Source organism: Brachyhypopomus gauderio, chromosome 12 (assembly GCF_052324685.1).
Source record: "Brachyhypopomus gauderio isolate BG-103 chromosome 12, BGAUD_0.2, whole genome shotgun sequence".
NCBI classification, from domain to species: domain Eukaryota; kingdom Metazoa; phylum Chordata; class Actinopteri; order Gymnotiformes; family Hypopomidae; genus Brachyhypopomus; species Brachyhypopomus gauderio.
The window spans coordinates 14,274,873-14,302,043 of NC_135222.1; the positions used below are offsets into that span (position 1 = coordinate 14,274,873).

Here is a 27,171-nt window from a genome sequence, read left to right on the forward strand (position 1 = left end):
AGATACTGGAATTGTTTTGCGCCGATGCATAAAATTTTCCATTGGCCAACAGCCTTTTTTAGGTCAACTTTGCAATTACACGTGATTTGGACGACTGCTATTTGCCAGGGAAAAGAGTAGGAACAGTTCATTGCTGTGAAAAGCAGCTCCTCCGTTTCTCGGCTGTTAGACGACGACGATTCTCAGCCGCACATTTGCTTTGTGCAGTTATGCGCTGCAAAGATGACGGACGTCGTTAGGGGGCCATTCACACAGAGAGGAAAAACGGACACGTCGCTTTGCAAAGCAGAGAATACAAATTGGTTAGAATCTCTCTCTCTCTCTCTCACACACACACACACATACACTTGGCAGGCTGTGTTTTTCATACATCTGCCAAACCGTATTTCCACGTCTCCCAGAAACAGGGACAGCGATCGTTTTGCTGTTGGCTGTGTTACGCCACTGTTTGGCTCTGTGTTTCCTGCGTTTCTGTCCCACATTCGATCACGTCAGCTCGAGCTCATGAAGCAAAACCGGCTGAGCAGTTTCATTATTATCAGCACTGCTATAAAAGGCACTGGGATCTAATTAACAAGGCGTAGGGACACGTTGGCAGATGTAATTCGGCCTTCTCTAGTGGTTCTGCATCTTCCCCCTTCATCTGCTTGTTATATCTAACAAAAGGTGCTTATATAGTTTCATTTAATCTCTAATAGGGACCCATGTCAGTATCCAGGTAAAGTTCAGTTAGTTTGAACCCCAGTATACGTGTGTATATATACATATGTGGAGAGGATATGTGTATATATTTTCAGAATTGCAGTGAAGTACCCAGTGCCCAGTGTATTCAGACAAACAGGGCCTTTCAGACTGGGGTCCTTCATCAGCAGGAGCTTCTGAATATGCAGGAGGAACCAGAGGGGAGATTGTTTCTATAGGCTAGCTAGTGATTATTATTTTTTTGTATAATGCATAATGCTCATTTGCATAAAGATTAACAAACAACTCCGCAGCACTTTCAAATGTAAGAATGGATAATAATGAAGAATGAATGCTTCCTGGTTATAAGTAGTGAATGATGTTGTTCCAGGCTTTTAAACAGACAGATGTTGTCTGGATCTGCCCGTCTGGACTGGTACAACTGGACTGGACCGTCCGGACCGGTCACTGCCTCTAAGACAGGAGAATGTGCTGAAAGTGAAACCCAACAGTGGACACAAAGGGCTCAAAAGCACGGATGAACTACGCAGGCCCGTTCCGGACGTTTCAGTGTTCGAAAGTGCTGCGTGTGTGTGCTGAAGTCCTGCAGATGAACTTGGTTCAGCTGTTTTCTGGGACGAGGGGCGGATTAATCCCCTTCAGGAGGATCGAATGCTTTGTGCAGCGCTAATATGAAACCAGCGCTGACAACGCATGTGGAAGAGGCTGCTCAAATAAATTAGTGCAATTCTGACAACACACACACGCCCTTCTAGCCTGACCTGCTTTCTTACTGCTTGTCTACTTCTGATTTATAAATACCCCTCCAATGTAAAGAATACCCTGTGTTTGTGTTTACCCCTCCAGTGTAAGGAATACCCTGTGTGTATGTGTGTTTACACCTCCAATGTAAAGAACACCCTGTGTGTATGTTTACCCCATCTGTGGGTATATGTGTTAATCCTATAGAATAAAAATGGGTATATGTGTTAATCCCATAGAACAGAGATAGGTATATGTGTTAATCCTGTATAAAGAATTTTGTCATCCCTGTTGGTTTCATCAAAGCTAGCAGTCACCATAGCAACCTCATATTTTGGAGTTCTGTGTTTTATGTTGGTGGTGTGTGTGTGTTTGGCTTTGTTCAGATTATTGTTTGACAAATGACAAAATGTTAACAGCTTTCTGGGCCTTGTGGGCATGTGGAGTCCCCACAGGACAAATGAGCCTGGGGACAGGGGACTGAGGACAGGGGACGGGGGACTGGGGTCGCGGGGTGGGACTGCGTAAACCTGGAGGGACAGGTGCTATTCGTCCTCCCTGAGAAAACCTGCTTAGATGCAGAAGGGGAGCTTGTAGGCCAAATCAATTTCACCGCACATTCACCATTTCACCACGCCTTTGGGGTGTGACACAAAACCTTATCTACACTGTTCTCACAAGCGATGGTTCGTTAGCTGTGCTCTGATGTGCCGTGTGTGTGGATGCTAGTCTGGCCTGTGGATTCATTCCTGAGATAAACATTCATAGCAACACGTTTGTTTTGTCACTGAGTCACATGGGTTCAACATCGAGTCACATGGGTTCACTATCGAGTCACATGGGATGTAACCGATGCACTGTTATCCGTCTGTGGGATGCAAACGGTCGAGACGTTTAAAATCCTCAGTGTTATTAACCTAGTCAAACTTACTTTTGAAGGTCAAGGCATTGAATAAATGTGCTTATCTGAGAGACTACACCACTGTTTTTTTTTTTTTTGACTACACAGACAATTATGACAAAGTGTTTTTTTTGGAATTGTGTTGTTTTATTGATGTCTAAGGGCTGCGAGATGAAGAGGTTGCCTGTGTTAATACAGCAAGTGTTTCATTAGTTCTGACTTTTTCAGGAGTGTGTCAACATTGCCCCCTAGTGTTCACCCTCACCAAATCACTGAGTGCTGAGCTAGCGTTAAAATTATAGAGGCAGACACAAATCTCTCTACCTGACAGTCTTCTCCCAATAGTTTTCTCGAAAGATAAACAAATGAATGAATGAATGAATGAATGAATGAAACATAATCTCATTTAAACGCTCTAAGATTTTAAGCTCTTATCAACGTCACTGCGTACATTACTGCCAGAACCAAGATGCACGTAAACACCAGCGATTAAAGAGGCTATCCAGAGGGTATGTACGACACGGACAGCCATACGCAGCTACAGCAGTCAACCCAGGGAACAAGTGATCCATCATCTCCAAGGGCAACAAAACAGGCAACAGCGGATGTGACGAGAAGGCCTGAGAAACGCGGCACACGCACGTTCACTCGGTGGATCTTATACGCAACAGAAGTTAGTGCAAACCACATTTTTATACACGCTAAGTAAAATCTATTTACAGTATAAAAAGGAAAGAAAAAAGCCGGAATATGAGAATGTAGGATATACGGGTATACTTCAGAAAAAAACTCACATTTATGCATAAAGCACACTTTTGACATAATATTGCTTTTTGTCATTGTGTAAAACTGGTAAACTTTTCATGTTATTATTATTATTATTATTATTATTATTATTATTGTCAGCACATATCTTAACTTCAGTGTATAAGTGGCCCCCTGCAGCTAACACAAAGCCCACTATTTTGTTTATAGGGGAATTCTTCCCCTACTGCTGTGTGCTACAGAGGCAGCACCCCCCCCCACCCCATTTCTCTCTCTCTCTCTCTCTCTCTCTCTCTCTCTCTCTCTTTCAGCCCCCTACACACTCTTCTCCGGGCGCGTGGGCTGTGGTGCGGCCCTCCCTCAGGCGAGCGGCTATAATTACGCCGCGAGGCATCCAGCCACCCACGGAACACACGCCAGAGGGCACGAGCGTGAGGACCAGGGCGGCCGACACACAGAAACGGAGGCTGAATACGGAGGTTTGAAAATGTGCTAGTCTCCATTTAGAGCAAACTTTAGAGGACTAGGCTGTAGACCTTCACCCTCAAACAGGCCATATATCAGCTCAGCTTAATGAATTTAATTTGTGTGCATACGCATTCTCTACCTCCCAAACCCACCGCTGTGTTGTCACAAGTGTAGGCCTATCCCTGACTAAACTTGAATAAAATCATGACTTCATTTCACAGTAACAGAGCGTGAGCATCTTTGCCTGTTTTCTTCGTTTCTGTGATCACGACTTAATAAAGTCATCCGACTTTCTTAGTGTAGCAGGCACCATTGGATAATAAGATGACAAATCTTGGCGTTTTATGAGAGCAAGGATATCTCCTTCGTTAGCAGACCTATTACGCTAATGAGGCGACTTCGTTACCTTTGGACGGCTTTGCGTCCGCTCGTGAAGAGGGGCGGCGTGCTCTTGGGTCGCGGAGCAGGCGTCATGTGTCTGGCATCGATTGCGAGATTTTTAATTTTTTTGCTGTGTTATTTATTTCTTTCTGAGACGAAACACTTCCACCTCTAAGGCCTGTGAATTCTCCTGTTGATAACTAGCTCACTCTATCCATATGGCCAAGATCCAGAGGAGAACAAAGCCTTAAACGAACACTTTTATCGCAAAGTGCTTTACGTAAACCCTGCGTCCCTGGTCGTAACCCTGCGTCCCTGGGAACCCAAATGGCACGTCAAGTACAAGCCAAAGCCGGGACTCCAAGTCGTGAGCTCGAGAGCCGCCGCGCGGGAGTGTTTGGGACATGTAGCAGCTGGGCTCTGTACCCCGGGACCCAATCATTAATATTCCGCTGGTGGCACAAGGGAAGGACGTCCACGGCCAGGGAGGAAAACAAGGAACCTCGCGCTAAAGCACAAGAGCACCTGCTGTAGTCTGGGCCCTTCATGAATGGAGAGAGAGAGAGCAAGAGAGAAAGAGAGAGAGAGAGAGAGAGAGAGAGAGAGAGAGAGAGAGAGAGAGAGAGAGAGAGAGAGAGAGAGAGAGAAAAGAGAGAAAGAGAGAGAGAGAGAGAGAGAGAGAGAAAGAGAGAGAGAGAGAGAGAGAGAGAGAGAGAGATTCAAACAGAGAAGAGTCAATGATGTTGAATCCGCCATTGCTGCGTTTACGTTCCATTGATTTCACTCGGTATGTTGCAAAATGAAATTGGATCAGCAGCGTAAACGTGAATCAGGACGCAGCGGGATTAGTCTCAATTCGTCTGCCAATCAGAAATAGGCAGTAACAGAGCAGTTACTGCACTAACCTCAAAATAATAACAATAATGATGACATTTTTATAGTATTATTGCTGTTATTATTGTTATCACAAAAGTGTAACACTTTTCAACATTTTAACACTTAACATGTTTCAAAATCTTAAAGAGCTCTCCTTAAAACAAACAAACAAACAAACAAATAATAACATAAAAAAAACTACCAAGTAAAAAATCACGAAATAAATAAAAGGGCAGATTTGACCTTATTTTGACATTTGGCATTTAGATTTAAAAATAAGAAGGTTCAAGAAGATGCCTAAAACAATGTTTTTAGGTGTTAGATGGAATTATGGAATAATTATTTTCAGTTTTGATAAAGTAATTGAAAATGAATTCTTCTTGTACTTACTATTTTAAATACTCTGGGACAAACTATTGTATTTGGGATTAATAGTAATGTGTTAAACACACTAGATATGTGTTTTATGGCAGCTCTCCAATCCACAATCAGAGTGCCCTGTCAATCTCTGCCATGTTCACTACCTGTGTGACGAGCTCCTCCCCCATCAGAAACACCTGGTCCCGTCCCCACCCAATTGTTACAACATATTTTAGAGGGCTTTAAGTGTCTGTGGACTGGAAGCGTTTTTAAGCACGACACAAGGTATGAATCTCTCCCCCAGTTTAGGATCATGGGTAAATTAAGGTTAGGGTTAACCTTTGATACCTTTCATCGTATTAAGGTTAGGGTTAGCATTTGTCAGCTTTCGATCACGTAGGAGTCCCTTGCGTGTTTGTTTATTAAGGCTCTTGGTAAACGAGAGTGTTTGTATGCTGTGTATGTGCTGTTATCTTCAGAATGTTATTACCCCAAGCTGCACTGGCGGAAAACCTGTTTCGCAAAGCCAATATTTGAGTCCTCTCCTCCTTTCTCTTGACACATTTCTAATATATTTGAGTCATTATATTTCATGTTTACCCAGCACACACACGTTCACCACCTAGTCACACAAGAGAATATGAATAATCAGAACTATCCTCAGAAGGGCTTGAACATTAATTAAAAATGGCTTATGTAGAATAATGACTGATAAGAGTGAGTAAACAGCTCATCTCAGCCACATAAAGGAGCTTTTACTGCTCAGTTTAACTGCAGTAATAAATATATGAATGGCTTGCATTTACAGTGGAGGGAATTGGTTATCCGGTTGCTGGGCTTCTGATGGGGTAGATGCTACTACCCGTTGCAGTCAGCAGGGGGCAGTGTGCCCCAATTCAAACGCTGTGTCTGTTCTATTGAACAGATATGATGCTGAGATGTATTTACCGACATGACTGGAGTCCGACTCTCCTAAGGCAGCAAGGGGAAGTACATTACACATTACATTTCGGTTGTGTGGTTACAGTATCTCACCATGTAGCCTACCACACGACTCCATGGAACACGCTACTGTACACGCTACTGTACACGCTACTGTACATGCTGCTGCACACACTATTGCCACTGCTGTCATCTCTTGGGTCAAAGAACACCTCCTATGACCCTGTAAGCTTTATTCAGCTCTGAGTGTTCTTGTTGACTCCAGTCACGAGGGCAGCGCTGGTGTTTCTGTATCGAGAGATGGTGTTACGGCTGGGGGTGGAGCTAGGGGCAGAGGAAACAGCCATGGGTTTGATGGGAGATAAACATGCAGAGGAGGAGGAGCCTGTGTGGGGGAGGAGCCCAGGGTGGGGGTTGGATCCCAGTGTGGGGGAGGAGCCCAGTGTGGGGGAGGAGTGCAGTATGGGGAAGGAGCTATTCTACCATATACAATCTACCATTCATGAAGTATTTATCATTGTTGTTCTGTGTGCTTCAGACATGTGGGGTTCCACAAAGACCATATTTAATGGAACTCTATATTTCTTAATGTTAAGTGATTGTGCTGCATTCAGTGTGTTCTGCTTTTTGTTTTTTGTCTGAATGTACTTGCAGATTTATGGTCTGTTAAAACCTGCCAAAACTGGACAGAGAAAGAGTGTGTTTGCTTTTGTGTGTGTGTGCATGGATGCGTGTATGTTTATGTATGTGTGTGTGTGTGTGTGTGTGTGTCTTTATGCATTTATGTATGTGTGTGTGTGTTTAAACACTGATCCACATCTGTGTGATTTCTCATCTACATCAGTGTACAGACTTACTGTCCTCTCTCTTCTATTCAGCCCATGTCCTACGTCCCCATCCCATGACCACACCCCCATCCCATGACCACACCCCCATCCCACAACCACACCCCAATCCCATGTGCAGCACTCACCTTGTAAACAGAAAGCTCACAAAGCTATTGAGCTCTTGGCAAACAGCACATTCATTTCTAATCCGAAACCAGCACCTACACAATGACGGAAGAGCACGGCGCTGCACATCTGTCCTACGGTGACACATCGGGCTGATTCCGGTGCGGAGGGCAACTCACTCCCACTTCTAAGGCGCCATCAAATGATTACGTGGCAGGAGTGGCGTTTTGTGCTGGGTGTTTACCCAGGCTCAGGGCAAACAGCACACAATCCAGGTCTTAATAAGTGCACACACACAGCGCAGTGTGTGGCCGTGACCCCAGCATCACCGGCGGTGTCACGGGGCTCCACTGCCCTGATTATCACCAGGGAGATCGAGCGGAGCAGCGCTCGGTGGTGGAACAACCGTCGGCTTCTCCTGTGATCTCTCTGGTACGCTCTGCTGGGGGGAAGGTCTCTGTGTTTGTGTGTAAAAAGTTTGGCTCGACTTTCAGGATTCACGAAAAGTACACTGCGAGAATCAAACCATCGCGTTTTTGAGTCAGCAGAGTAAATTACGCCTATACGCATACCTATACCATCACACGCAAACCACTATCAGCAAAATGATCAGCTGTGTCAAATCATCTGGATCAAAGCAAACCAATGTTTCTCTTCCTTATCTGTTAGTGTGATAACAAAATAAAATAAAATAAAAACGTCCAATTAATTTAAAGGGCGATAAGAGTGCCTGAGGAGGGGCGTGGGTCTCCATGGAGATAGATATCAGAAAATGAAATTTACTGCACTTATTGATCACAGTGCAAGCAACAGACAGTTTCAGATAAGAAATGAGAGCTCTGATATTTCACTCCTGCTGACAAACACGAGTGTAGTGGTCTTAAACCCAAAACACCAGATAAAACCCGCTCAGCTGAATTATTTAGTATCTGAGACAACACAAATGTATATGGCACAGTTAAAGAGTGTAGCTGTGCAGCCGAACACACTTACTACTGTAGTATAGCAACAACAAATACGTTTGCGAGAAAAATCATCAAAAAACGCCTTTAGTGCACGTGGTGGAAACAGGAGAATTGTGGGTAATGACTGGGCGTCTCATGCTTGGTGTTGTGCTGCCCAAGACGGACGTCAGCTCAAATTCCACCGGCTTTGTTTACAACTGAAATGATGTGTGTGTGGTATCCTCCTTCCCATCTACAGACCCAACGCTGTCATTTCAAACAAAGGACAAACCTGTTCAGAATACTATTAGTGTGTAAGACAATGCAGAGGTGGACGGGCAGATTACATAAGGCAGGTGGCAAATCATTAATTATTAACACTTTGTATTCATTCTATGCTCACTTGTGCAGATTCGAAAAATCCACAAATCCACACCAGTGAAAAACATCTGGCGAGTTTCTGCTCAGTTCTTTAATGATGCCGACAACAAGTAAGGGCCTGTAGTTACATGAGTTTGTGACTGAAAGAGCTGCATATTATCTTACACTGTGGAATAAGAGATATGCTTATTCAGTTCCATGCTGCTGATCCAGAAACAGCTTGCCCTGTCTCAGGAGGACCATAGCCATCATCTGAAGAAACAATATATCTGCTCACAGATCAGTAGGAACTGGCACCATTTGAGCACATTCATGTGGGTGTTTGTGAAAGGAGGCACCGTTTCACCACAGTGGAGAGCGAAACTTTGGCCAGTTGCCTAAACTGCACACAATCACCGTGGTTTCAAACCGCACCCGCCACAATCACAGTGGTTTCAAACCGCACCCGCCACAATCACCGTGGTTTCAAACCACACCCGCCACAATCACTGTGGTTTCAAACCGCACCCGCCACAATCACAGTGGTTTCAAACCGCACCCGCCACAATCACTGTGGTTTCAAACCGCACCCGCCACAATCACAGTGGTTTCAAACCGCATGGCAAACCGCATGTGAGGGAGTCTACACCAGCATCCATGTCTAGGGTTCTATCACTTCTGCTCCACCTGCTCCGTTAAAGATGTTTGTTTGGGGTCATGCGAGGCAAGCCTGGTCTGAGATCAGCATAAAAGCACGCGTGTGCTTACCTGCACCACGCAAGGGTCACATGACACTCCAAAAACAGACTTGACATGAGCAACACAAAGCCTGCAGGAAACACATTTAGACACTGGCTCCAGCTTGAGTTCAACATGAGTCACTGCTCCATCCTTGGAAAGCTTGTTGTAAGTTTTGCCAATTACTCTACAAAAACTGCACATGGCCTTTATCCTGGTTGCTGTCGTGGTTTTCTGTTACCAAAACCACACTGTGGCACACACATGCTCCTTGTGTTCTTTAGAGGTAACCTAACCTAACCTACCCTCAGGTGCACCCAAGATATGTTCACTGAGCATATTCCTGAAGATATTTACATGATACCATGATACACCCAAAATCATTCTACCTAAATCAGTTTCCAAGATTCACAAGGATTATATACTGTATATCCACAACAGGTCTGATCTGGAGATGCGGAGATAAATAGATTAAGGAAAGGTATTCAATTGTCACGTAGGGCAACGCCCCCTCTCGTAGCTGTCACTCTGGGTTCCCTCATGTCCGTGTTCCCTGCCTGTTTGTCCCGCCCTGCTCGTTTGTCTTCGTGTTTCCTTGTTTGTTACCACGCCCAGTGTCATTGCCATCACCTGTCCCTAGTTAGTTTCTATGTATAAAGTCCCGTCATTCCCCAGTCGTGTGATCCGTGATTTTGTCTACTTCGTGCCTTGTGCTTTGTTGCCTGTTGGTTGTGAGTATTGTTTCCGCTGCCTGCATTCCTGCCTGTTCCGTGTATCCCCGTCGTGTTTGGTTTATCTGTCCGAGTATGTCTGTTGTTATTTCTTGTATGGACTGCCTTCCCGTTATGACCCCTGCCTGCCACTACGACTCTGCTTTTGGAATTTCCTGTATTAAATCTCGCTCTCCTCCGCGTTTGTGTCCGTCTCCATGTTCTGCCCAGCGCAGATCGTTACATAATCACGGATCTTACAAGGACACAGCGAGGGAGCGAGACTCTGGTGAGTTTAATCGCGGTGATGAGATGTTGACTGGTTCGGTCCAGTTCAACTCTCCGATATCGCAGCGTGAACGAACCAGAGACAGAAATTCCCCTGGCGCTGTGGGAACACGGAAGTCTCGACGCGCACCAACGAAAGCCCAGTCACTTTCGGTTTCGACTGGCTTTCGCGTCGAGACTCCTGTTGAGCGCTACGTGTCTGCCCGGCTTGATCACTATAGGGAGGAGAAACCTATAGTACAAGTCGCAGGCAGACGGATTGAGTGCACAGACTGGCATTTGCTTAACCCTCGGTTGGCTCTCGATGGCGTCTGCGAGCTCCCGACGCCTCAGAGGAGGCGGAGCCGTCGCAGAGAGAGCCGCCGAGGGGCTTCTGTGTCTGTGTATTCTTCCAGGCTCACCCAGGACCCTGAGGAGGAGGACCTACCGCCGCTGACCCCGCCAGCTATACATCACGACACCCCCAAGTATTTTTTGGGGGGGAGTACAAGCCACGTCGGCTTGGCGGACACGCCCCCCGATGACGTCGGTATAGTGGCTCCGCCCCCCCGAGGACGTCGGCTTGGCGGACACGCCCCCCGATGACGTCAGTATGGTGGCTCCGCCCCCCGAGGACGTCGGCTTGGCGGACACGCCCCCCGATGACGTCAGTATAGTGGCTCCGCCCCCCGAGGACGTCGGCTTGGCGGTTCCGCCCCCCGAGGACGTCGGCTTGGCGGTTCCGCCCCCCGAGGACGTCGGCTTGGCGGTTCCGCCCCCCGAGGACGTCGGCTTGGCGGTTCCGCCCCCCGAGGACGTCAGCATGGCGGTTCCGCCCCCCGAGAACGTCGGCTTGGTGGCTCCGCCCCCCGAGTGCATCTCCTCACCTCGGATTCCTGTCCCCGCTGCCCGTAGGCAGTTCGTGCCTGTTCCTGTCCCCGCAACCCAGGAGAGGTCGTCCACGCCGGTTCCTGTCCCTGCTGCCCGTCGGCAGTCCGTGCCTGTTCCTGACCCCGCGACCCAGGAGAGGTCGTCCACGCCGGTTCCTGTCCCCGCGACCCAGGAGGGGTCGTCCACGCCGGTTCCTGTCCCCGCGACCCAGGAGGGGTCGTCCACGCCGGTTCCTGTTCCCGCTGCCCGCCAGCGGACCCTGCCTGTTCCCGCTGCCCGCCAGCGGACCCTGCCTGTTCCCGCTGCCCGCCAGCGGACCCTGCCTGTTCCCGCTGCCCGCCAGCGGACCCTGCCTGTTCCCGCTGCCCGCCAGCGGACCCTGCCTGTGCCCGCTGCCCGCCAGCGGACCCTGCCTGTTCCCGCTGCCCGCCAGCGGACCCTGCCTGTGCCCGCTGCCCGCCGCCCGGCTCCGCCTGTGCCCGCTGCCCGCCGCCCGGCTCCGCCTGTGCCCGCTGCCCGCCGCCCGGCTGCGCCTGTGCCCGCTGCCCGCCGCCCGGCTGCGCCTGTGCCCGCTGCCCGCCGCCCGGCCGCGCCTGTGCCCGCTGCCCGCCGCCCGGCCGCGCCTGTGCCCGCTGCCCGCCGCCCGGCCGCGCCTGTGCCCGCTGCCCGCCGCCCGGCCGCGCCTGTGCCCCAAGAGACTGTGCTGCCCCCTGTTGGGCATGGACTTTGTGTTCCCCCTGCTCCGCCATGTACCTCCTATGTTCCGTTGCCCGTGTTCCCCTTGCTCCCTGGTCCCGTCCCTGGTTTTGTTTTGGTCCCTGTCCCCGTGGTTGTGTCTGTTCGTGTCCATGTTCCTGTTCCTGTGTCTGTTTCCTGTGGTGTCGTCTCTGTCCCGGTCCCCGTGTCTGTTCCCCAAGTTGTTACCCACCTTGTTCCTGTCCCCGTCACCATCGTCCAAGCCGTGTTTGCCTCAGTGTTTACCTCTGCCCTGTCCCCTGGCCCCGCTCCAGTGTCTGTCCCCAGTCCTGTCCGGTCCAGTCCTGCTCCTGTGCCTCGCCCTGGCCCTGTCCTGCCCCCCTGTGTCCCGTGTCATGCCGTGTCCCGGCCCAGCTCTTGGCCTGTCTCCCTGTCTCCAGTCCCTGCCGTGTCCCAGGTCCCCCGTCCTATTTTGTCTGGTCCTGTCCCTCCGGTCTGTCCTGTGTCCGCTGTCCCTGTCCTGTCTGCCCTTGCGTGCCCCGGAGTGGCACGCTTTGAGGGGGGGTTCTGTCACGTAGGGCAACGCCCCCTCTCGTAGCTGTCACTCTGGGTTCCCTCATGTCCGTGTTCCCTGCCTGTTTGTCCCGCCCTGCTCGTTTGTCTTCGTGTTTCCTTGTTTGTTACCACGCCCAGTGTCATTGCCATCACCTGTCCCTAGTTAGTTTCTATGTATAAAGTCCCGTCATTCCCCAGTCGTGTGATCCGTGATTTTGTCTACTTCGTGCCTTGTGCTTTGTTGCCTGTTGGTTGTGAGTATTGTTTCCGCTGCCTGCATTCCTGCCTGTTCCGTGTATCCCCGTCGTGTTTGGTTTATCTGTCCGAGTATGTCTGTTGTTATTTCTTGTATGGACTGCCTTCCCGTTATGACCCCTGCCTGCCACTACGACTCTGCTTTTGGAATTTCCTGTATTAAATCTCGCTCTCCTCCGCGTTTGTGTCCGTCTCCATGTTCTGCCCAGCGCAGATCGTTACATCAATGGATAACGGTAAGATATTAAATGTCTCAAGCTCATGCTGAAATTTCATGATCATGACAGTTAATTGCAAACTTGAAATTGTTCTAAATTCTTAACAATCCAGTATCTGTGTTTCAGGGCATATGGCTGATCACACACTATAGCATATCAGTTATGTTGTTCTATTAGACCTCAGGTGGTGTACAAACACACCAACCAAGCCACTGGTGCATCTGTCTTCCACATTCTTACTGAAGATCAGCTCCAATTTCTGGAGGCTCTGAAATACTGACAACTCTGAACTGTATGTGTTACTATGTCTGATTACAGTTATTTTCCCTTAAGAAAAGAAGCCACATTGTTCGTCTTCATTGTTTTTCGTGTCTCAGCCTGTAAAGTATGAGACATTCCAGCACCAGTAATTTCTCAGGTCCACACTAGGAATCTCCAAGTTTAGCTGAACCACTCACTCCCACGTTTATATAGTCACAAAGAACTGATTCGCTGGATAAGGTGTGGCGGATCTGAGTTGGACCTGTCATACACACATGAGGCACACCAGAGACAGGTAGTAGTGGCGTTGAGCACCTCTGGCTGTGAAGTTACTCAATCTTACAACTCAATCTCACCAAGACCTTTGTTTGAATTACAGTGAGACAAAGTGAGTATGTGTGAGAGGAAGCGAAGGTCTGTGAAAACCAACAACACCCAAACCTGTAGCATGTGCAGCAGTTTGACGAGTAGGGTGGGTGGTCATCTGAAACCAGGTGACCAGGAAGCTGGAATTTGTGCAGAGGAAACCCATGAGCATGGTCTCCTACTATTCAGGATCGGTCCATGTGTTGATCCACAGAGACGACCAACTTGAGACTTCTGAATTAAGCTGATTAAAGCTACAGGCTCTGTGGCACGTGCCATAAGTAGAGCCCATGTGGCTCTGTTGATGGATGTGCTTATTCAGTGCTGAGTACTGAGACTGACAATTCAGTCCTGAGTACTGACACTGATGGTTCAGTCTTGAGTACTGAGACTGACAGTTCAGTTCCCTCCTCAACCTCAGACATCTCTCGTCCTGCAACAGTTGTACATATGTTACAGTGCGTGAAATTACATTGTTAACCGAAACTACACTGTTTTAGCCTGTTTCAATTGATGTGTTTGTTGATGTGTTTGTGTTTCAGTTGATTTCAGCATTTAATAACAACAATAGTTAGATTTTATTTTATTTATTTATAGGTCATATTCATTGTATATGTTTGTTTGTCTTTGGGCACGCTACACTTGACGTCAGAACAGTGAGCGCGAAATGTGTAGGCGGGAAAGGAATGAATGGGCGGCACAAAGACGGTTATAGGTTGGAATTTCAGGTAAAGGTTTTTTTCTTTGCCACCTATAACACAAAGACCTTGAACCATCAACTACTAAATGTCATTTTCTGACAGAAAATGTTTCAAACCTTCAATTTACATGACAGCCAAACTTCAGCTTAACCGGCACGGTCTGTTGGGTACGGGAGACTGCAGAAAGATGACGTCACGACCGAGAGATGCGTGCGACGTATTGTATGCGGTCAACTTTAGACATAAACAAACAAACAAACAAACTGACAACAACGCACACATGCAAAACACTCCCGGGGCACTGGGGCAAAAGGCGTCTGCAAATATAGCTTCGGAAATGTTATAAAACCCACAAGGAACTTTATTGTCAGAGTTGATTCTTGCCATTAGGAAGAAACAGGGAGATTGTGTTCGGAATGTAAGGGAAAAAAAATATATAGATTTAAAAAACGGTCTTGGGTTTTAAGGTTTGATAATCACAGATGAGAGTTTGAAACAAAGTAGTGACAAAGTAGTGTTCTGGCATAAAGGCTGCTAACATTAGGCTACACATTACAAGACTTTAAACTGGACCTCAGGCGATCTCTCCTGTCAAAATTAGGCAGGTATTTTTGTCAGCTGAGGGAGCGAGTGAGCGAGCGAGAGAGAGAGAGAGAGGGAGAGAGAGAGAGAGAGAGAGAGAGAGAGAGAGAGAGAGAGAGAGAGAGAGAGATTATCGCCTTCGACTATATGCCAGAGCGCGTTTACCTTTGCATGAAGCAGTTGTCCTATTGAAGCTGTCGCAAGACAGAGGAAGGAGGAGCAGGCGTGAAGTCGAGCTCTCCAAACCATGCTCTTCCTCTCGTGCTCTTCCTCTCATGCTCTTCCTCTCATGCTCTTCCTCTCGTGCTCTTCCTCTCAGGCCAGCGGGCAGAAGCGGACGCCGAGGAGATCGAGTCTCCGCCACTCTGACCACCGCGCTGCGCTGCACGACGGATCACTGCTGCGTTTGAATTGTGCACCGATCTAAGAGGGCGCGTGCGGGACGGGCACGCGGGGACAACACAAACCTGCAAGCTTCGGCGTCGTAGTGGATAACGACCCGGGACTTCTGAATGTGATGCCTTTAACACCCCGCGTTTCACCTCGCCACGGAAACGTTGGAAGAACTTCTGCACGCAGAGAAGTGGCGTTAGTGGGGCGAAACTCTATATGCTCGCATGATTCATTAAACACGAATAAAGTAGCAGATCGGATTACCTCCCTACACTCGCGCTGGGTAAGAGTCGCTCCACTGCGCTTTAATGCTCCATAGTCGTGTGTTTGCATTATGTTTATTTATAAGACGCAAAAACGCATTATTATTATTATTATTATTATTATTATTATTATTATTATTATTATCATCATCATTAGTAGTAGTATGCTAGTAGTAGTAATAGTGGTGGTAGTAGTAGTAATGTTGCTGGTGCTGTGTCCGGTAACGTTGGCTACCGTACGGTGCGACTCGGCTGGAGCGCGTGAGCTTGCGCGAGGCTGCTGCACGTCGGTGAGCGCCAGGACCGGGTGGCTTACCGGCAACTTTGCGGTACGACGGACTTAAAACAGTTGTATTAGCTCGCTGTCACGCAGCAAAGCGAGTAAACAGCTGTTAAAATATAGTCACTGGGGAACAGGACGCAGTTATAGCCGTCGTGTCACTGCCTTTAGTGGATGCCGTAAATGTTAAGGCAACTATTTTAGTTGATATGGCAGATATCGTTACTTATCGAAATCAGTTTTAATAGATGTTACAGAGATCGTAACGCTGTCCTGTCCTGTTCCTGGTGCGGGTGGTTTTTCGTGCAGCGCGCTAGCAGGCGAATGGTGATACATTAAAATGCTTCATGTCCTGTATGTCAGGGGCACGGGGCACCCGCCATAGCCCTTCACTTATTTATTTACATTCTTACTTGGCGAAGGTCCACTCATGTAAACGGCGCTCACAAACACTCCTAGACAGCACTGGGGGAACACAGTACAGGCCCACGTTTATGTTTGCAGCACGCCAAATCTCCCTTTTTGCCATCTCTCTCTCTCTCTCTCTCTCTCTCTCTCTCTCTCTCTATCTCTCATCTCCCTCTCTTTGCCTCTCTCTCCCGTCTCACTCTCTGACTCAGTGCCTCTCTTACTCTGCCTCTCTCTTGCACACACACACACACACACACACACACACACACACACACAAACCTCAATTTACCATCCCGAGGGAGTAAATCCATAGTTTCAGCACCATGCACACACACCATTCTTAATGTCTAGTGAATCTGATAGCTGTAAGACATTAGTAACCAGATGGCTACTAATTACACCACTACATGTATATCTCTCTAGTGTCAAGTAGTCATCTGGTAGTTTAGATTACTATGCTAACTTACCTTTCCAGTCTATACAAATATTTGAAGTGGCTTTCAGCATTTAACATTTTACATGTGGTGTCCCGTGTGTGTGTGTGTGTGTGTGTATACCTGTGCTATTCCGTGTGGTGTGTGTGTGTGTATACCGGTGCTATTCCATGTGGTGTGTGTGTGTGTGTGTGTGTGTGTGTGTGTGTGTGTGTGTGTGCTATTCTGTGGAGTGTGTGTGTGTGTGTATATACCTGTGTTATTCCATGTGATGTCTGTGTGTGTATACCTGTGCTATCCTATGTGGTGTGTGTGTATACCTGTGCTATCCCATGTGGCATGTGTGTATACCTGTGCTATCCCGTGTTGTGTGTGTGTATACCTGTGTTATCTCATGTGGTGTGTGTATACCTGTGCTATCCCGTGTGGTGTGTGTGTAATTTCACTGTGTGAACTAATGCTACTGTTGGTCAGAGTTGTGCAGTGCATGTGTTATTGGTGTGTCCTCACTTGTGCAGAAGCACACTGGTGTTATAAACACACAGTACACATTTATAAACACACAGTACACATTTATAAACACAGTAATATCTTATAAACACACACAGTAAAACCTTTCAGAACTCCACCCCTCGAGTTACGCCATTCCCGTTATTGTGTTGGGGCTGAGCAGGAAGGTATCATCATCTCTGCTTTTGGTTAGCAGGTGCAGATTTTCTCTCTGGAGACGTCTGCCTTGTGCTCCAAGGCAGGCAATGCCAGCCCCTTCCTAAACACAGTTTGCCCAGATTGGCTGCTTCTGATGACAGGTGCTCCTGATTGGCTACTTCTGATGACAGGTGCTCCTAATTGGCTGCTTCTGATGACAGGTGCTCTGGTTTTTGTGTGGTCGTACTTGGCATCTGACTGGCTGCGTTCACGTCCACCGGCCAAGCGACTACATCCCCACTTCAGCGGCTCCATGTTTCGATACTACCCATGATGGGGCCTCCGAAACAAAGACCATACACAGTTGTGTGTGTGCGTGTATGTGTGTGTGCGTTTGTGTGTGCGTTTGTGTGTGTGTGTGTGTGTGTGTGCGTGTGTGAGGGTGTTTGTGTGTATGTGTGTGTGTGCTTGTGTGTGTGTGTGAGTGCACTTATGTGTGATTCTCACATAAGTGAGCATGTTTGTGTGTGTGTGTGTATTCACAAATGTGTGTTTGTGTGTGTTGTGTTCACAGATAGGTGAATTGTGTGTGTGTCACTGTGTGATGGAGACCATCACTTTTGATGGTTAAATGGGTGCCGTGGGCTTGGGTTCAAGTCCTGAGTCGGGTGGCTGCTTTCAGCCTTCATGTGAGTGTGTGTGTGTGTGTGTGTGTGTGTGTGTGTGTGTGTGTGTGTGTGTTCCTTAAGACCTATTAAGGAACATTAGAAATAGGAAGGTTAGTTTCTTAAATATTTAGTTAATCATTGTGCAGTATTTTGTTAAAACTGCTCCAGAACTAGCAATTTACGTAATTTAAAGAAACAAGCTGTTACCCCTCCCCTCCACCCATTCCCTCCACCTGTCCCCCCACCTGTCCCCCTCCAGTCCACCCCCCCCACTCGTCCCCATCCACTCCTCCCCTCTGCCCCCCAGTTCCTTGTAATCTTCTGTGTCCTCTGAGAACAGCCAGGTGGGCCGTTCCTTGCTTGGTGTCCCATTTTCTGGATGTGGGTTTATCGAGAGCAGAGTAACCCAAGGTGTGCATCCACAAAGCCTTGAAACACATCAGCGTAACGTTATAAGGAGCCACAATGCTAACCATGACCCTAACTCTGACCCTGACCTAACTCTGACCCTAAATCTAACCCCATCTCAAACACTAACCTAACCTTAACTAACCTAACCTTAGCATAATGTCCTCAATGCTAACCCAAACCCTTAACCTAAAACCTAACCCAGACCCTGACCCTACCTCTTATAAACACAAAGGTTTGAAACACCTGCAGAGGTGTGTTCAGAATCACCAGCCTGTTAGGGTGCATATGTGCCGTAGAAAGGTGGGGCTGGTTCCACTCCACCCCAGAACAGTATGAGCTTGTATGCGTAAGGGCGGAGGTCAAGGCTGACGAGGTTTGGGAAGCAGACAAAGTATTTGGCCGAGCGGACATGCTGCTCGCTTCGTTAGCTGGCCAGTTTCCTCAGGTGGAGGCGCTCGCTGCATGTGTAATGAAGGCAGCTGGGAGTCCCGTACCGCAGGGCATGCTGGGAAGAGTGTCCACAGCAGCGCCTGAGGTTGAGATGTTTTCTTATTCATTCATGTCCCCACAAAGGGTCTCGGAAATATGGAAAAAATCTCCAATGAGAAGCAATTGTTTACTGAGCATATCACCCCACCTTCAGCTCGGAACACACCGCACAGTCAACCTGTCCCACCAACAGCAAATCATCATGGCGCCTCTGCCTTCCAAGAGGCACGGTGCTATATTAAGTTCGTCATCACAACTACAGAACGCATGCACAGGATCTGACACACACACACACACACACACACACACACACACACACACACACACACTGCACAGCACACAGTACTGCCATTCTGGATTACAAAACTGAGATAAGGTGCAGAGTCAATTCCAGTGTTCTGGACATCGGTTCAAACAAACGTGTGCAGCCCTGCAGAATTAGTCAGAGAGGCCACACTGCTGAGTGCTGTTTGTCTCGCAGGAATTCATACACTGTAAGTGATCCATACATGTAACATTGTGGACCAATCACAGTAAGACATCATTGTGGACCAGTCTCAGTAAGATAACATTGAGGACTATTCACAGTAAGATAACATTGTGGACCGTTCGCAGGAAGACCACATTGTGGACCAATCGTAGTAAGACAACATTGTGGAAGTAAGACAACAATGGGGACCAATCGCAGTAAGACAACATTGTGGACCAATCACAGTAAGAAAACACTGTGGACAAATCACAATAAGATAACACTGTGGACCAATCACAGTAAGACAACATTGTGGACCAATCACAGTAAGATAGCAACCGCTGCCGTCCCTCTGGTTCACTTTGCACAGAAACATGCCGTCAAAGGTTTATTATGGGGTTTGGGGATTGCTATGGCAACAAATGGACTCCTAGTGAGTTAGCACTGGCATGCTTGAGAGGCTGGCATGGGCGGAGTCTAATGGAGACCAGCGGGTGATGTCACCCCCACCTGCCCCGCCCAGCACTGGCGACCACATCAGGCCCCTCATCTGTGGACTGGGTGGTTTCTACCTCTCCGCTCTCCTCGTGTCATTTTATTCTAATTGTATTTATTCCTGTGCCGCAGCCTCTGGGGCAGGATTGCGGACGCCCACATTTGATTGGTGTCATCTCCCACTCAAGGCCCAGGGGACGGGGGGGGGGGGGGGGGGGGGGGGGCTCGGGGGTGTCTGCCCCACCCCTTCGATTTCAGCGGGGAAATGGGAGCCGGAGACGCTGTGGCACGGTGGCCTTCAGTGCTGGGGAGACGTGTTGCACACGTCCTCAACCCCACGGCAGCCCAAAACCATATTACAGCCGATGAGAAAAGAGGAGAAAGATTTCTCTCTGTGGCAGAGGGCCAGTGGAGGGTAAAGAACCTTGCAAAACAATTTATCAAAGACCGCCCTGTGTATAGAGAGCACACGGGCCGCTTGTGTCAAATGAAACTGGAATACAATTGCAGTGGGACCTTTGATGGGGGTGGAGTTCTCAGCACAGTAGCGGGCGTGACGGTCCGTGCTAAAGGCGGCCCAGCGGAGGAGAGACCGCCCCCGCTACCACGGGAGGCCCATTTGGCCAATCAAATCCAGAGAAGCAGAATGCACATGTTCACAGGGGCCCCGTTGGCCAATCAAATCCAGATGAAACATCAAATTACTTTTAAATTGACCAGCAATTTGGCAGTGACACGGGCAAACTGCGCCTGTCATGAATAATACAGCATTCGAAAATCAGCATTCGAAATGAAACCTGATTATGGTTTTTAAATGTGTCTGAACAGACCGATCACATGCTTAATACAGAGGGGCCTGAACCTCATTGGCCAGTCCGTGATGAGAACCTGGCTTTGAAGACCTCTAACTTTTATGATTTTCTTCACAAATCGAACATACTGCCACTGTGGTTTGAGTGTGTGTGTGTGTGTGTGTGTATTTTGGCCGGTCCAGGGATTGTGGGATTATATATAATTGCGGGTGTGTGTGTGTGTGTGTGTGTGTGTGTGTGTGTGTATGTGTGTGTGTGCGCGTGTGTGGATGTGTGTATGTAAGATAACTTTTATTAGAGTACTGCTTAATCAGAAACAGCAAAAGAAACACAAACAAATTTATATATCATGTTCAGAGGCTAAATGAATGCATCTCTCTCTCTCTCTCTCTCTCTCTCTCTCTCTTTCTCTCTCTCGTTCTTTTCCTTTCTGTCTGTCTCTCCCTTTCTCTGTACTCCCCACCACCCTCCCCCATTCTCCCTTTCTGGGCCCACACACAGCTTCTGGTTGCACACACACACACCCACATGCAGACCAGTATTGAATATTATAAGAAAGAATTTGAGAGTTTACTGTAACTGCACTTAATGTCAGATGAGGCAAGATGTGGCAGACTCACATGACATGACAGTCACATGACCGAGATCACGCTAAATACTAACAATGTTCTGGACAGCTTTGGAACCTTGGCTGCATTTGGAAGCTCCAGGTTACTAAGCCGATGCATATGGAAGTCTGACAGACAGCTGACAGGGTGATTGTGCCCCTCAAACAAAAAGACACCTTTACTGTTGATTTCAGTTTTGCTTACATTAGATTATACCTCTCACATATGACTTTGTCACATTTGTCATGATGTGATAACTGAAGTGTGTCCATCTCTCTTTCTCTCCTGGCTGTTTCCTGTGTATGTAGATCTGTGGGAAGATGCTGGCCAGGATCGTTGTCCTCGGTTCTCTCTTCGCTTGTGTGTGGTCGCAGGACAACGACAGCCTCAAGGCCTGGTTCGGCGGAGCCTGTGATACGCTGTGCTCCTGTGAGGAGAAGGACGGACTTTTACACGTCAACTGCGAGGAGAGGAGCATCAAAAAAATCTCGGAGGTCCAGGTCGTGTGGGAGAGGCCGTTCCACCTGAACCTGTACAAGAACGACCTGGTGGAGCTGCATCCCGATGACATGGAGCCCTTCAGGAACGCCGTCACACTGCATCTCGGTGCCAACAGCATACAGGAGCTGGAGCCGGGTGTGTTCAATGCGCTGGGGTCCCTGAAGAAACTGCACATCAACAGCAATTTCCTGGTGATGTTGAAGGAGGACACGTTCCACGGCTTGGCGAACCTGGAGTATCTCCAGGCTGACACCAACTTCATCCGCGCGGTGGAACCAGGGGCCTTCCACAAGCTCGTCCGCCTCAAGGTCCTGATCCTAAATGACAATGCCATCGACTTCCTCCCCAGCAACATTTTCCGCTTCGTGCCATTGACTCACCTGGACCTGCGCGGGAACCAGCTGCAAACGCTGCCCTACGTGGGCTTCCTGGAGCACATCGGCCGCATCATTGAGTTGCTCCTGGAGGACAACAGCTGGGTGTGCGACTGCCAGATCCTCCACCTGAAGATATGGATGGAGAACATGCGGACGCAGGCGTCCATCGGAGACGTGGTCTGCAGCAGCCCCCATCACCTCCGGGGGAGCATGCTTGCCAAGGTGAAGAGAGACGTCCTGTGTCCTTCCCACACTGAGATCAGTCTGGAGGAGCCCTCGCAGTCTCTGGACATGGTGGTCACCCCTTCCACAAAGGTGCTCCAGATTCCAGATGCCAGGGATGATGCAAAGATTCCCACCCCTGCTCACGTCCCGAGGACATCCTGTGTTGAACAGTGCTCTTGCTACAACCATCCCATCGCGGGGTTCCTGGTCCACTGTGAAGACAGAGGGATTCGGAGAATATCCGATCTGGGCATTCTCCAGCAGAATCCAAGCAAGCTCATTTTAACTGGCAACATGATCCAGAGACTCCTGAAATATGACTTTGTCACTTATGACAGTTTGGAGTTGTTGAATTTGGCAAACAATCAAATTGACTATATAGACAATGAAACATTCTTGAGTTTGAGCAATCTGAAAAAACTTTACCTCAATGGGAACAGAATAGAAAAGATCTCTGCCACCATGTTCCTGGGCTTGCACAACCTTGAGAGCTTGTATTTGGAATTTAACACCATCAAGGAGATAGAGGCAGGTTCATTCAACCCCTTGACCAACTTAAAGCTCCTGTTTCTAAACAATAACCTGCTCAACACTCTGCCGGCGCAGATCTTCAGGAACGTGCCCTTGACCAAGCTGAATCTCAGGATGAATCTCTTCATGCACTTGCCTGTCAGCAATGTGTTGGATCAGCTTGACTTCCTGGAGCAGATTTACCTGGACGACAATCCCTGGGACTGCACCTGTGACCTGGTCAGCCTGAAGCAGTGGATCGAGAAGCTGAAAAAGGACACGGTGACGGGATCCATCTTGTGTCACAGCCCCAGGAAAGTAGCCAGTACCGAATTCAGGGGTCTCAGGAACGATGTCCTCTGCCCTGGCCTGGTCACGTACTCGTCCTCGTTGGCCGAGTTTGGGGTCCAACCTACTGCCGCCCCGAACGGTGAAGCTGGCGGCTTCTTCCGCTCGCTCACCGAGGCCATCCCCCTCTCGGTCCTCATCCTCTGCCTGCTCATCCTCTTCCTCACCGTCATCTTCTGCTCCGCTGGGGTGGTGGTGTTCGTCCTGCACCGCCGGCGGCGAGAATCCAAAGCAAAGCAGACAGAGGAACCCCGCGAGAGCAGCCCCATCCACCTCCACTACAGCATGTACGGACGGAAGACCACCCACCACGTGGCAGAGAGGCACGGCGCCAGCATGTACGATGAAGCGTCCCGCAGTCCCATTGTACAGGTGTGCAGGAACCCCAGCTACTGCTCGCAGCACAAAGAGCGTGACCTGGAGGACTACGACATCGAGAAGCCCGGCCACGGTTGCCCTAGTCTTGCCGAAAGGGGCAGGGGCTCACCGCTGACCACCGCCACACTGAAGTACACGGCCACTGACGAGTACCCGGCTGAGTTCGTCCCACTGGGCGACGCCGGCTCCCTCTACAAAAACCTCCTGGAGCGTGAACGAGAACTCCAACAGCTCAGCATCACGGAATACCTCAGGAAAAACATCTCGCAGCTCCCTCCAGCCACAGACGTGCCGGGTCCTACTCATCACAAGGAGCTGAAGCTGATGGAGGCGCTGGCATACACCCGGCCGAGGAAGGTGATGGTGGAGCAGACTAAGAATGAGTACTTTGAACTGAAGGCCAAACTCCACACAGAACCCGACTACCTGGAGGTGCTCGAGCACCACACAGCTTTTACCTGAGTCACATCCATGACAGCCTGGCGTCTGATGTGTCTGATGTGTCTGATGTGTGGCTGGCAGGACTACACCTAAAGTGCCTTTATTAGTCCATGTTTTAGCTGTCATTGTGAACTTGCAAATAACAGACAAGGCGGTACGGCTCCTGATTATTGGTTAGGAAGCGTGCACGTCGGCGAGAGAGGATGTTCAGGTCTAATGGGTCTGAGCCAATCAGCAGGAACATGAGTCATGACTCCTCATATCGGACAGACGTTTTGTTCTGGTTTACTTTCAGTCTGCTGATTCTGTTCATTACTGACGATTTGCCATAAATGTCACGTGCCACACATTAACCCCTCCCATTCAGCATGGCAGGACGGGTCACGTTTCTCCAGCACTTTGTCCATCTATCCTTGTGATGGGGTAATAGTTAGGTTTTAGCGTGTCTCAGCAACAGTGTAGTCCCAGCAACTGCTGCAAGTCATAATTTAAAGAAAAGAATTGCACTACCCAGAATGCCATTTAAGAGATGGCTCTCGACAATCGACATACTGTGCGTGAGGCACAGTCCCAGAGAATATCTCCTGCCGTTTGGTCTATCTGACGAGTCTAGCTACTGATTTGTACTAGACAGCAAGCAGTGATGGTTTAATGGCATTGAATATTGTAAATTAATACCAGAATATTTTCTCTCAGCATGATAATTGTGCAGGGTGTCTGATTTGGTTGAAAAAAGCAAAAAAAAAAAACAAAGGAAGAAAACAGCTTTGAAATGTTTTACTGTAAGAAAACATGTTCCCGTGTAAGAGCACCATAAACAGCATCGAAATGTTTTACTGTATCAAAGAGCACCATAGCTTTATTTTCTATTAGTGCAAATGAGATTTATTTATTCTGTATATATTTGTAGATAATTTAACATTTATATGTCTGTGTGCCTTTTGAATGTGGTAATGATTAATCTTTGGTGAGATGTAAATACATTTTATATGAAGTGTGTGTTATGCCAGCTGAATGCACACCTGTCATATATTGTACGGTAAGAAACAGGCAAACAATGGTTTTGTTTTATATATATTACCAACATTTACAATTTCTATGGCCTGGTACACTAAAATATGGAAAAACAAATAGTTGTACTGAAATATACAGTACCTTATTTTTCCTGATTTGTGCACAACTTCTAGATTACTTTATGCACATTCAATAAAGCAGGTTATTCAAAAATATATATGCTATATATATTGATATACATAAGTGTTTTCTGACATTTCACACAAAGCATAAGTTGCTAAAACAGCCAGACGAAGATCCAGTAATACGGAGTGAGATGTGAGGAGTGAGGTGGGAGGAGTGAGGTATGAGGAGTGAGGTGAGGTGTGAAGGGATATAGATCAATTCCTGGGACATCAGAGCATGTGTGCCAGTGCACGTGTGCCAGTGCACATGTCAGGACTGGCCTTACCAGGACCTCAGCACATCATGCTAATCAGAAAGACATAAATCGTGGCCCAACACCCCCCCCCCCCCCCCAAAAAAATGTCTTAATATGCATAATCATCACCCTTTATCTCTTTCTTCGTCTTTTTCTCTCCTTCCTTCTCCCCTATCTCCTACTCCTTCTGACTTTCTTTGAATTTGTCATTTGAGTTCCTTTGGCGTTTCTAATCTGGTGCGATAATTGATCGTTCCTGCCCTCCCCTAAGCTCTTTGGGATGCGGGTGCGGTTTAAAGCACATCAAACAGCAGACACACGGTTGTTGGGGAGGTGGTGATCTGCCCTATGGCGGAGGCACACGGTTATTGGGGAGGTGGTGATTTGCCCTGTGGCGGAGGGACACGGTGGGCGGAGCTCTGACGAGCCAGTTTAGCAAAGCGCAAACCAGTGTTCACTTTCAGGAGTGTACTTCTTTATGCATGTAAATCACTGTGACTATGGCGCTGAATATCTTAACAGGGCCTGAGAAACAGAAGCAAACTGACATCTCTCCCCAACGCACTCATACACGTTTGCCTGAGCGATGACAGAGTGGATTGCTCTTCCCAGCTCAACCATATCTGTGAGCTCAGCATTAATAATCTGGATGGTTTATCTATGCAAAATACATCCCCCCACCTCCACACCAATGTCTTAAACCTTAATTACCATATTACTAATATTACCATATTAGGACTATAAGCTTACATGACCATGTAGTGTTCGTGACTGGTTCTCAGAGGCAGAGTACATATTGTAGAGCACAGAGTCCTGGTTCTCCTACAGCAGAGTGTCGAGTCCCACTCTCTCTGACAGCATGCGTCGAGAATTTCAACAGCAGGGTCATGTGAGGACCCTGCTGAAAGCCACAGGACCCCATGAGCGGTCTGGCTCCATGCCTGCTCAAATTTTAAGGCAATAAAAAAGAACAAAGCCAAAGCCGACTTAATCGTTAATTAAGTGTGAAGCTGACTTATTTGGTGCACTTGCGTGAAGAATGTGGTTTCAGAAACGGACTGTCTCTCTTCACTAGGCCACGGGACAGCAGGAGAGAACGGGAGTGTGTATCTACAGCTATTTAACACTCCATGAGCTACACTGTTAGTCTGATGCTGCTTGTGACATTCAGGGATATTTATCACATAAAGCCAAACCCATATGATCAGAGCTTCTAGTTTGAGCTCACATGAACCTCCAGCTCTACAGCAGGTGTGTAAGCTCTGCTCACCTGACACCTGTGTGCATACAGCCCCTGGAGAGGGCAGCGGGAGACCCTGTCGGAAGGATCCAACTCCCAATTTACCAAACCGTTCTCCATGTGCCATTAGACGTAGACGACGGCCCAGTCCTCACTGGAGCAGTGTGGCACCATCCAGAAGACATCACCTACATCCCTCTCTCCAAACACGCACACACACACAGAGACACACATACTCGCACACACTCACATACGCAGACACTCCTGAGGTGATCCTTCAGCAGGTATAAATACTGGTATTATTAAACATATGTCAGGGTGGAATGCATTTTTCTTACTTTTCCAGCATGCACAGGACCAAAAGAGTAACATTCCAAGGATTAGGCCCATCCAAACGTCGATGTTTATGCAACGCCCAGACACCAAACGCCATCAGGTCCTCGTGTGGGTATTGGAGGCACGTTCTGAGGATCAGTGTCTGGAAAAACAGGAAGACAAGGGAAAGACTTTGTCTGGTAAATCTGATCCAGGCTCCATTAACGTCTAAATTAGGCCACGGCACCATTAGGTGAAGTTATTTTCGGGCACGTGTGACTGACGCTTTCTCTGTTTCCTAATTATTTCTGATTAATTAACTGTAAACCTTGAGGAACTTGACCTTTTTAAAGCGTTCATAAATTCATAATTCATAGCAAAGTCATT

General features: G+C 48.2%; 1 protein-coding gene and 1 long non-coding RNA gene across 2 annotated transcripts in view; one reads left to right on the top strand and one right to left on the bottom strand.

Moving 5' to 3' along the window:
• Positions 1-14,920, bottom strand: part of LOC143527870 (uncharacterized) — a 45,941-nt gene extending 31,021 nt beyond the window's left edge. Inside the window, exon 1 of the long non-coding RNA XR_013134296.1 lies at positions 14,799-14,920. This is a non-coding gene — a long non-coding RNA (uncharacterized LOC143527870). The remainder of the gene's footprint in view (positions 1-14,798) is intronic.
• Positions 14,542-24,600, top strand: slitrk6 (SLIT and NTRK-like family, member 6). Its single transcript, XM_077023223.1, has 2 exons — positions 14,542-15,309; positions 21,323-24,600. The coding sequence occupies exons 1-2, from the start codon at positions 15,151-15,153 to the stop codon at positions 23,813-23,815; spliced, it is 2,652 nt and encodes an 883-aa protein (XP_076879338.1). The 5' UTR covers positions 14,542-15,150; the 3' UTR covers positions 23,816-24,600.
• The last annotated feature ends 2,571 nt before the right edge of the window (positions 24,601-27,171 follow it).